The sequence below is a fragment of the Vigna umbellata genome, chromosome 1 (assembly GCF_029865625.1).
Source record: "Vigna umbellata cultivar VRB3 chromosome 1, Vumbellata_1.0, whole genome shotgun sequence".
Taxonomy (NCBI): Eukaryota; Viridiplantae; Streptophyta; class Magnoliopsida; order Fabales; family Fabaceae; genus Vigna; species Vigna umbellata.
Genome location: NC_142165.1, coordinates 72,013,557 through 72,024,597, shown reverse-complemented (window position 1 = coordinate 72,024,597; position 11,041 = coordinate 72,013,557). Strand labels below are relative to the sequence as shown.

The 11,041-nt window shown below is 32.2% G+C and overlaps 1 protein-coding gene and 1 pseudogene across 1 annotated transcript; both read left to right on the top strand.

Annotated features, from left to right (window-relative positions):
* Positions 1–5,183: 5,183 nt before the first annotated feature.
* On the top strand, positions 5,184–10,236 carry LOC148206236 (putative alpha,alpha-trehalose-phosphate synthase [UDP-forming] 10). Its single transcript, XM_088104174.1, has 4 exons — positions 5,184–5,342; positions 7,036–9,060; positions 9,176–9,449; positions 9,538–10,236. Exons 2-4 carry the CDS (start codon positions 7,994–7,996, stop codon positions 9,850–9,852), a joined length of 1,656 nt encoding a protein of 551 aa, XP_087960300.1. The 5' UTR covers positions 5,184–5,342; positions 7,036–7,993; the 3' UTR covers positions 9,853–10,236.
* LOC148206237 (putative alpha,alpha-trehalose-phosphate synthase [UDP-forming] 10 pseudogene) lies at positions 7,029–7,985 on the top strand (annotated as a pseudogene).
* Positions 10,237–11,041: the final 805 nt, after the last annotated feature.

The window sequence follows — 11,041 nt, the reverse complement described above, 5'->3', positions numbered from 1 at the left end:
GATCTAACGGTCAAATAAGTCGTAATATATATTTTACCGAGATGACTCAGTAATAGATCTACAGGGGTAATTAATTTACTCAAACATGCAGGATTTATTTCTCTAAGTACAGACTTCTAATTACAAATCCCAACGGTCAAAGTGAAGAAATAGGTCTTAAGATTCATATATTAAAATTTTAGCTAAATCCAACGGTCAAAATAATTAAAAGAAAATTTTTACCATACTAACTTGAAAATAAGAAAATTATAATCATGAAAACTAAATTTATATAAGTGAATAGATAACTACCATTACCAAAATTTTAACATACTCATAACTCATATTCATTATCATAACATGGATAAAAATCATATACAAGAAAGATTAGCTCCCCTTACCTCTATTCCAGACTTAATCTCCTGCTCCGAATTTGTTTCCCCGAAACCCTTCAGAACCTCTACTCTTCTTGCAACTAAAAATTTCTCCCTAACTCTTTCTTCTCTATTTCTCAAGCTCTCACTTGATTCCTCTTTTCTTAGTGCCAAATACCCTTCCCTCCCATGGCTATTTATAGTAAAAAAAATTTACTATTCATTAATATTTTAATATTATTTATTATTTTAATATTATTTAAAAATAATATTTCAATCATTTTCTCACCAAATCTGATCCTAATTTCTACCTACTACTTTCTTCCATGCTAAGGAATCTTAATGCTGAAAATTTATTTTTACTATTTACTTTTTACTATTTACTATTTACTTTTTACTATTCCATTAAAAAAATTTTACTAAATAAGTTACCAAAAATTTGAACCTCTCCTTCTAAAATTACTATAATTTTATATCCAAAATTTACAATTTTATATCCATTAAAATTATTATTACTAATAAAATGCTAAAATTTACTACTATATATATATATATATATATATATATATTTTTATTTTTATGGGTCTTACAGTATTTGTCATGATATATTTTGTTAACAAACTTATACAATTTTAGATTATTAGTGTATATAAATTAACGATAAAAACTATACATTTTAGGGTTTTCATAAATAATTTTTTAAAACTAAAATATATATATTATAAAATTCAATACAATTTTATAGAATAATTTAATCATACATTTGTTTAACATTACAAAACGAAAAATATTATAATGGAGTTTAAATATGTATTTTATTTTATTTTTCTAACAAATAATCCTTAGTTAGATGAGTAGATTCCTTCTATTACTACACTAGTCATCTCTACAGTAACTCTTTTATTACAAATAAATTTTAATTATAATATGTTATGTTTGTTTTATAAATAATAAATAAGTTAAATTATTTTTTTTAACCTAAAGTGAGATTACCTTTTATAAGATTTCCTCCAGGTTGATGGAATTCTTCAACAACAAATATTAAATATAATTTCTTTTGGCTTTAATACTGAATGAAATGATGATTTCTTATAATATTTCCTCAATGTTGATATGATTTTATTGAAATTTTTTATCTTAAAATTAAAATTAATTAATTAATCACCGAGACGTAGGTGACTTAGTTAAAGGGAAACAGTGTTACACAAGAAGCCATTCTTGAAAACTAACCATTATCTTAAACGTTTTGTTTTAATTTTTTTTCTTTCTGTTTGCTATATGGTCCCCTACTAGTAGCATGTTAGTCCATCAACTTCTTATCATTATGGTACAATTATGAAAATTCTTTTTGCAGGTCAGGACTAGGCAATAAAATTACAAAAAAAAAGTGAAAATTTTGCCAGCCAGCACACACTGCCAGGATTTATGAGAGAGCCCTCTGTATAGAATATTTAGCAAGATGACACTGTTCACCACATGGCCAAAATTTTGTTTTCAGAAATCCAATTTCTCATCTCTGTTTTGTCTTTTCCACACCGAAAACATATCAAAATTTAGTTTATGGATAATTGAGCTTTAAACTAGGTTTTTTTCCTAAATATTAAAAATTAAACAAATATATAAATATACACAATTAATATAAAATTAAGTGTATTTGTCAATTTATTTATATAACTTATGGAATAACATGTTCAAGTCCTTTTATATAAATGATTAATTAAAAAAATTACATCTATTCATAACATTGGATCTAAATAGTAAAATATTGTTATTAATAACAATCTAAACATATACTTTTATTATAAAATAAAAATAAACTTTAATGTTTTAAATGAATAATTCATATTCACTATCATTTACTCAAATTTATTTTGTATTCATTTTTGTAAATCATTATTAATAATAATAGTTTTCATTAAAAAACAATTTAAGAATAGTATTTAATATTAATTTTGATTATATTCAATATTAAATTATTAATTTTTAATGAATTATATTTAAATAAAATGAAATTAATTATTAATTTAAAAATGTTTAACTTTTTTAAAATTCATAATTTTTTTACAAATAAAAATATATATTAATTATCTAATTTAATTGTTATAAAAAATATCATTTAAATTACTTAAAAATATTAAAAATTTCTTCAAATGTTTTTTTCTCTAGGAAAAATTAGTAGCTTAATTCTGAATGATATTTTAATGCAGTAGGATAAACCTGTAGTTTAATTTCTTAATAATGAATTTTGTTGTAGACTTGATTAAAAGTGAACTTTATTGTTTTATTATTTTGTGATGATATATGTATATTCCACTTTTTATTCTATACTACTCAACATCAATACACTATATTTTTATTTCAAAATATAAAAGAATTAAATAAAAAATATAAAAGAAAATTTATTACCTGTTGTATAGAAGTAGAAAAGTTGAGAGGTGTACGTATAATTTTTCTATTGCTTGAGCAAGTATATCTTTTTGTATAATCTGTCGTTTATCTGACAAACAAATATTTTTAACAACCTGTTATTTATTTTACAAATGTGTGCATTATTAACAAATATTCTGTATAGTTTGTTATTCAACAAATATGTGTTCTATAGTATGCTATTTTGAAAATATATGGTACTTATAATACTCTTATATGTACAAATATATGGAAGACATTTTGACACTTATAATACTCTTATATATAGAAAATAAAAAACTTATAAGTGATAGCAAAATATGTATATATCATTTGATAAAAATAATTAGTTGAACACAATGGTTCTCTTGTAAAAAGGAGAAGGTTAAACCAGATAAATTTGCTAGTAGTTTTGTCCAAATCTTAAAGACGGAGTGCATGTGCTTAATCAAACAATTATTATTAATTAATTAACTACATACATGTAAATTATTTTCTTTCACTTCCAATAATTTATTACTTTTGAAAGAAAAAACACTCTAATTAAATTTTTCATAAAGTGTATGAATCAGCTTTCTTTTAAACAAAGTGTTAATAAAGACTAAGAATGTACATTTATTTAAATATAATATTTTGATAAGTCAATAAGCATATAAAATATAATATAATATTTTAAATTATAGTAAAAACCTAAAATAGACATAAAATAATTTTGTAAGAATCACTGTGCAAAAGATAACTTTCATCAATATAATAAATATTACACAAAAGCATATAAATTTAGATTTATATCATCATGGCTAAAATGTCAACCCACAAAATTTTTGAAAGTAACTTTTCTAAGGAATAAATTTATACGATTAAAATTGGATAAGATATTGTTAAATTAAGATTTTAATTAAACGTTGTTAAGTAAGTAGATTGAATTTTTGTTGTGACCATTATATAAAATTTGTTTACGATATTATTAGTTCTGGTGGATTGAAGGGAGTGGGGTGGTGAGTAGGAAATACGTGGTGCTGAGTCAGCGAGACGCGGTCTTTTCTTTCTTTTTGCGTGTTGATTCCTCGTTGCAAGAGTTTCTTCGATTTTGAGCTTTGCAAAACGCAATTGCAACAGATCCAAAGGCCTACCTTATCCTCTTCCTTCTTTTCTTTTCCTTTCACCTTTAGCTGCCACTTACTTCCCACCACCCCATATCTTTTCCCTTCCAACGACACCACTACTTCCAATTATACCCTTCTCACTTGCATTCATGTACCAAACAAATTTCCTTCTTACTAGGGTTCATGATTTTGTTGTAAAATTACCACCACCACTTCATCCTTGTTATCCTCCACACCCACAAAATTGACCATACATTATCCATATACAGCTGCTAGGTTAAATCAACCTGCACCCATTTTTCATGCACCTAAACAAAGCCAGATCCACTTACATCAAATGTATTTGCGTTTAGAGAAAACAAATAATAGATTAAGGATTAATTAATTAAGCAGTACTTGCCACCATGATTTTGATTTGGGAGAAAAGATTGTTTATCCGAAATAAAATAGAAAGGGCAACACCTATCACCCAAAGGTTGTTAAAACTCGGGACACAACATGAGGCTTTCTGTGTGTTCAAAGAATCGGAATTATGAAAGGTCATTTATGATGTGTGAGATAAGAATATATATTATATATATATATATATATTTCTTTTTAAATTACTGGTTTTTCTTTTCTCCAGATAAAAAGGACCGGGTTGACAAAAGGATGATAACGTGTTAAAAAAAACCCATTAATTAATGAATTTGAAAAAGGAGTTTGCAAGGTGTATGAATTTGACCATAATTGGATAATAATAAATTAAGAAAGGCAACACCTGGTGTAGAGTAAAGAATATATTGAAAGAAAAGAGGTTGTGAATTGTGAAATGTTTAAATGAGAGAGAGAGAGAGGAGTAGGTGTTTGGTTTTGGTAAAATGAACTGTACTGTACTTGAAAACTTAGAATAAGATATTCAACCACACTTAATGATAAGGATGTGGATAAAGGATTCCCACTTCCCCATCAAATATCTAATATTTTAAACCAAATACCCACATGGTCTGTAAAAAAGGATAAATTAAAATACTCACAAAAGGCAACAATAAAATAAAATAATTTCATTTTTAAAAAATATGGATAGTGCAAGTGAGTGAGTTAACAGGAGAAAAGGGTATAACGGTGAAAAGAGAGAAAGTGAAAATAAATAAAAATGGGGAAAAGTGAACCATGGTTAAAAAAGGGAACTGCAGTGAAGGTTGTTGTTAATGGACACATGAGTCTCTATCCACCTATATTTATATTCTATCCAACTTGTCACGCAGACACAAATTAATTAAATAAATAAATAAACTATAATCCAGTGCCTTGTTCTACCGCAACAACTCGGAGATATAAATAAAAAAGAGAAAAAAAAAAATCTAGCAGTTGTCCCTCGCGTTTGTTCTTCCTTCTCCAACACCAAAACGAAACTTCTCTCTCCAGAGAGTACTTTTGGATTTCTCTCTCATCACTCTGCCGGAATCTCTTCTTCTCTCTGTAGCAAGCCGGAAAGGTGAGAGTCGGAGCTTGCGACTGGTGTGACTATTGGACATTACTCTGATCCGTTTTTTTTTTGAATTAAATTTCTTGTTCCTGGTTTTCTGAAGTGCTTGCAGTTTTGGTTTGATGGGGAGCCCAACGAGGCCAATAGTTCACCTTTTGAATGCTGATCTGCCTGTTTTTTTTTGTTTGTTTGAGTTTGGTGTTTCAAAGGGAATTGTAAAACGCTATATTTGAAAATGTGACACTAGCTTGAATTTGATTATGGGTTTTTCATTATCTTGTTGGGATTTAAAGTTTTGAGTCCAAATGGGTTCTGGATGCAATTTATTCTCTTCTGTAACAAGTTTTTTTAATTAAAAATTATGTTTTGGATTTTTTTTTTTTTTTTGTATTTCATCCTCTTTCTTTTGTGCTTTGTTTGCTGTTATTTATTTATTTGAATTTTTGGTGTTGGAAATGAAATTTTTTTCTGAAGAGATAAATCCAAACCAATTGATTTTGTTTTAAATAGATTTTGTTTGACACTTCTGCTAAACGAGGATTCCAAGAACTTCTTCAAGAGGAAACTGATAGGATATAGTCCACCAATATACTCTGGTTGAAGTTTTGAGACCATTCGGTATTATTTTGTTGGGGGGTTTATCATATTTGATCATTTGAAATCAAGGGATTGCTTTTCAGTGTTTCACAAATATTGTGAACTTGGAGAATGGTACATGAAGTTGGATTTAGACTAGTTTTTTGTAGTTTGAACTGTGAATCAATACCATAAAGATTAGTTAGCGCACGAGTTTAGCATTATCTGTAATCTGTGTCGAATATAATCTGTTTGTATTTGGGTGTGTACCTATAGATAAGACAAAATGACATTATCATTTTTACAGGGAATCCATCTGCTTTTTCTGATATGGCGCCTCATGATTTGAGATGTACAGTTAAATCAAAAGAGATTTTTCTCAAACTGAATTGAAATTCTTTTGGTATATCTGGAAACTTTTTAGATGTGCAATGTATTATGTTTCTTCTGTGGCGTTAGTATTAAATGCGCAATCTCTGCTCTCTCCTTCTGCATGTTTGGTACTGTGTTTGTCTTGTACCAAGATGGGAGAATAGCATAGTGAGGATGTGTATCTTCTGGAATAATTATATCATCTTGTGTGTTATAAGGGATTCATTTCAGTTTTAACTTTTGGCCTTATTTTGCCTGATTCACAAGTATGATTACTTTTTGCTGTTTTTTTTTAAACTATTTTTGAAGCCTGGGGAAAAATAAATGCTATCAAGAGTTTGCTGATGTTGAGTACAGTAAATTTGTTTTGACAACAATGATGAACATCTCAGTTCACATTAGCTTAGCTGCTTTGTCCAGATAAATCCACGTGTCATAGAGTTAGCATTACTATCTGACTTGTAACATCCTCGGGTTCTTGTTCAGCAGTTCACTATTTAGACCACCTTGATGAATAAAACTTTCATTAAAAGTTATTAATGATGTAATTTGTGCTGGCAACTACGTTATAACCAAGCTAGCAAATGTTCCTGAAAGGAATTAGATAGAGATTCTCATACGATGTCAGTGTTGTTGACACCATATGAATGCCGTCTTTTTCATTTTAATTTACTTGGAGGCCATTGTTATATTATTTGTAGGATAGTTATTTGGAATCTTGCTTGATATTCATATTTATTATCGTTTATGGCAGAACTGATAGAAAGAATTGTAGAAAGGTCTTGTCCATTCATGGCTTCAAGATCATATGCTAATCTGTTAGACTTGGCTAATGGGGACTTGCTTGATATACCTCACACTCCAAGAGCTCTTCCAAGGGTTATGACCGTTCCTGGAATTATTTCTGATCTGGATGGTTATGGTTGTAATGATGGTGATTCAGATGTTAGCTCTTCTGGGTGTAGGGAGCGGAAAATCATTGTGGCAAACATGTTGCCATTGCAGGCTAAAAGAGATATAGAAACTGCTAAATGGTTCTTCAGTTGGGATGAGGATTCAATTTTATTACAACTAAAAGATGGTTTTTCTTCTGATACTGAAGTAATCTACGTGGGTTCTCTCAAGGTCGAAATAGATCTCTGTGAGCAGGATGCAGTTGCTCAGAGATTACTGGATGAATTTAATTGTGTACCTACTTTCCTTCCTCATGATCTCCAGAAGAAGTTCTACCTTGGCTTCTGTAAGCAGCAACTTTGGCCTCTCTTTCATTATATGTTACCCATATGCCCAGATCATGGTGATCGCTTTGACAGAATACTTTGGCAGGCCTATGTTTCTGCAAACAAAATATTTGCAGACAAGGTCATGGAAGTAATTAATCCCGATGATGATTTTGTTTGGGTTCATGACTATCACTTAATGGTTTTGCCTACTTTCTTGAGGAAGCGATATAATCGGGTTAAACTTGGATTCTTTTTGCATAGTCCTTTCCCTTCTTCTGAAATATACCGAACTTTACCAGTACGGGATGAAATTTTGAGGGGTTTGTTGAACTCTGATTTAATTGGCTTTCATACATTTGATTATGCTCGCCACTTTCTTTCTTGCTGCAGTAGAATGCTAGGTCTGGACTATGAATCTAAGCGAGGACATATAGGGCTTGATTACTTTGGCCGCACTATTTTTTTAAAATTTTGCCTGTAGGCATTCACATGGGTAGACTTGAATCTGTATTAAATCTTTCTTCTACATCTGCTAAACTGAAAGAGGTTCAGGAAGAGTTTAAGGGTAAGAAAGTAATTCTTGGTGTTGATGACATGGATATATTTAAGGGCATTAGTCTGAAACTTCTAGCCGTTGAACATCTGCTGCAGCAGAATTCAGATTTGCAGGGCAAAGTTGTCCTAGTTCAAATTGTAAATCCTGCAAGGGGCTTAGGGAAGGATGTTCAAGAAGCAAAGAATGAAACATATTTAATTGCCAGGAGGATCAATGAGACATATAGCAAAAATAATTATCAGCCAGTCATTCTCATTGACCGACCTGTTCCTCGCTTTGAGAAGAGTGCGTATTATGCTGTAGCAGAATGTTGCATTGTCAATGCTGTAAGGGATGGTATGAACTTAGTTCCATACAAATATATAGTCTGTAGACAGGGAACGGCTCGACTGGATGAATCTTTGGGTAGAAAAAATGATTCTCCTCGGACAAGCATGCTTGTTGTGTCTGAGTTCATTGGTTGTTCACCTTCTCTTAGTGGAGCAATAAGGGTCAATCCCTGGGACATAGATGCCGTGGCAGATGCTATGTATGCTGCCCTTACTATGAGTGATTCAGAGAAGCAGTTGCGCCATGAGAAGCACTATAGGTATGTCAGTTCTCATGATGTGGCATATTGGGCACATAGCTTTATGCAGGATCTGGAGAGAGCCTGCAAAGATCATTACACCAAAAGATGCTGGGGATTTGGTTTGGGCTTGGGGTTCAGAGTTGTTTCTCTCTCTCATGGTTTTAGGAAGTTGACGATTGACCATGTTGTTTCAGCATACAAGAGAACCACTAGAAGGGCCATCTTTCTTGATTATGATGGTACTGTTGTATCACAATCTTCCATAAGTAAAGTCCCCAGCCCTGAAGTCCTCTCCGTCTTAAATGCTCTCTGTAATGATCCCAAGAATATCGTGTTCATTGTTAGTGGGAGGGGAAGGGATTCACTGAGTGACTGGCTTACTTCATGCCAAATGCTGGGACTTGCTGCAGAACATGGGTACTTTTTACGGTATGTCATTTTAATGTTTGGAAGATCGGGCAACTTTATATCTCGCTATCTGCCACCCTGTACTTTCCCTCAAAAAAGCTTAAAGTGTTTTTCCCGTTTCTTTTTATGGATGCAGGTGGAACAAAGATTCAGAATGGGAATCAAGTCACTTGTCTGCAGACATGGATTGGAAGAAGATAGTGGAACCTGTCATGCAGTTGTATACAGAAGCAACTGATGGTTCTAATATTGAAATTAAGGAAAGTGCTTTGGTGTGGCATCACCAAGATGCAGACCCTGATTTTGGTTCTTGCCAAGCCAAAGAGTTGTTGAATCACTTGGAAAGTGTGCTTGCTAATGAACCAGCAGTTGTTACGAGAGGCCAGCATATTGTTGAAGTTAAGCCACAGGTATTTTTCAAACCCTTTCTCTATATTCCTTAATCTTGAAACTCAGGCTGGAGTGGACAAAATAAAAAAAATTCTTTGCTCTCTGCAGGGAATAAGCAAGGGCTGGGTAGCTGAAGAGGTTCTTCAGACCATGATTAACGGCGGTAATCCACCAGATTTTGTACTGTGCATAGGAGATGATAGGTCTGATGAGGACATGTTTGAGACCATTTTGAGGACGGTATCACTGCCATCAGCTCCAGAGATCTTTGCCTGCACTGTAGGTAGGAAGCCTAGCAAGGCCAAGTATTTTCTTGATGATACTAGTGATGTAGTAAAGTTGCTTCAAGGCCTTGCTGCTTCATCCAATCCAAAACCCAGGCATCTTGCTCACTTTCAGGTCTCCTTTGAGAGCACAATTTGAGTTACAGACAAGTTAAGACAGCATTTTTGGTTCATTGTGCTACTCTTGCGAGGATTGTGAATCAATGAAATTTTTGGTTATTAATCTTAACCTGACAGACAAATGGTGCGACCGTGTTGTCCGGATCTAATTCTTTCTAGGGCTCCTGAACCGGTATGCGTGGCACGTGGAAGGCTTTTGTTTAATACTGCAATTCATGGATATGCTTGGCAATTCTTCTCTTGTACATGGTAACATCGACAGTTATATTTTCTGGTGCCATCGAGAGATTTAGTCGTGCTTAAGAATGTTAGATCTTATGGCTGTCATCACTGGACAATGGGGCACCGAAACTTGTATAGTTACGATACTTTTGTTGCAATACATAATACTTTTCTTGTTTGAGATCTCTTTAACTTGTGGGTAATCCATTTTGCCCGAAAAGTGAATGCAATAACTGATACCATCACTATCTTAACAAACTATTTTGATATACTTTAACGACAAAAGTTTCATTTTTACTAATTTTCAAGTAATAATACTGTTTAATGTTAGAGTGGCAGCGTATCAGAGAAGAGAGGAAGATGTTTGGACCGAGAGAGTTAGACAAAGAAACAGAGATACAAAGATTTAGAGAAAACGATTGATTTTCTTATTGAAGTCAGCAGTATATATGTACGAAATGTAAACTGTCTAATGACAGTTAATTCAGTTGTGATTCTAGATTTACATTCCTAACACTCCCTCTTAAATCTAAATCTCTAAGAGACCTAATTCCAACTGATCTTCTAAGCTTTTCAAATCTATTCTGTCGTAGAGCTTTTGTGAATATATCAGCTTCCTGTTCATCCGTGTTGCAGTAGATCAGCTCCAGTTTTCCTTCGCTAACCCGTTCTCTGAGATAGTGAAATTTTGTTTCGATGTGCTTGCTCCGTCCATGTGATATTGGGTTTTTGGCTAGATTAATAGCAGATTTGTTGTCTATCCTTAAGCATGTTGGTCCGTGACGCTTGATCTTTAGCTCTTGCAATATGGCTTCTATCCAAGTGCATTGACATGCAGTCTCTGCTGCTGAGATGTATTCGGCTTCACACGATGAGAGTGCCACGACTGTCTGTTTCTTAGAACACCATGAGATGGGGGCTCCCATAAGCTTGAACAAATACCCATAAGTACTCTTCCTGTCTACAAGATCACCACTCCAGTCCGC

Excerpts from the sequence above, each read along its gene's own strand:
- LOC148206236 (XM_088104174.1), top strand. The coding sequence starts at position 7,994 with ATGGGTAGACTTGAATCTGTATTAAATCTTTCTTCTACATCTGCTAAA. Across the intron at positions 9,061-9,175 it reads GAACATGGGTACTTTTTACG|GTGGAACAAAGATTCAGAAT; the intron begins GTATGTCATTTT and ends TTATGGATGCAG. Across the intron at positions 9,450-9,537 it reads TTGTTGAAGTTAAGCCACAG|GGAATAAGCAAGGGCTGGGT; the intron begins GTATTTTTCAAA and ends TGCTCTCTGCAG.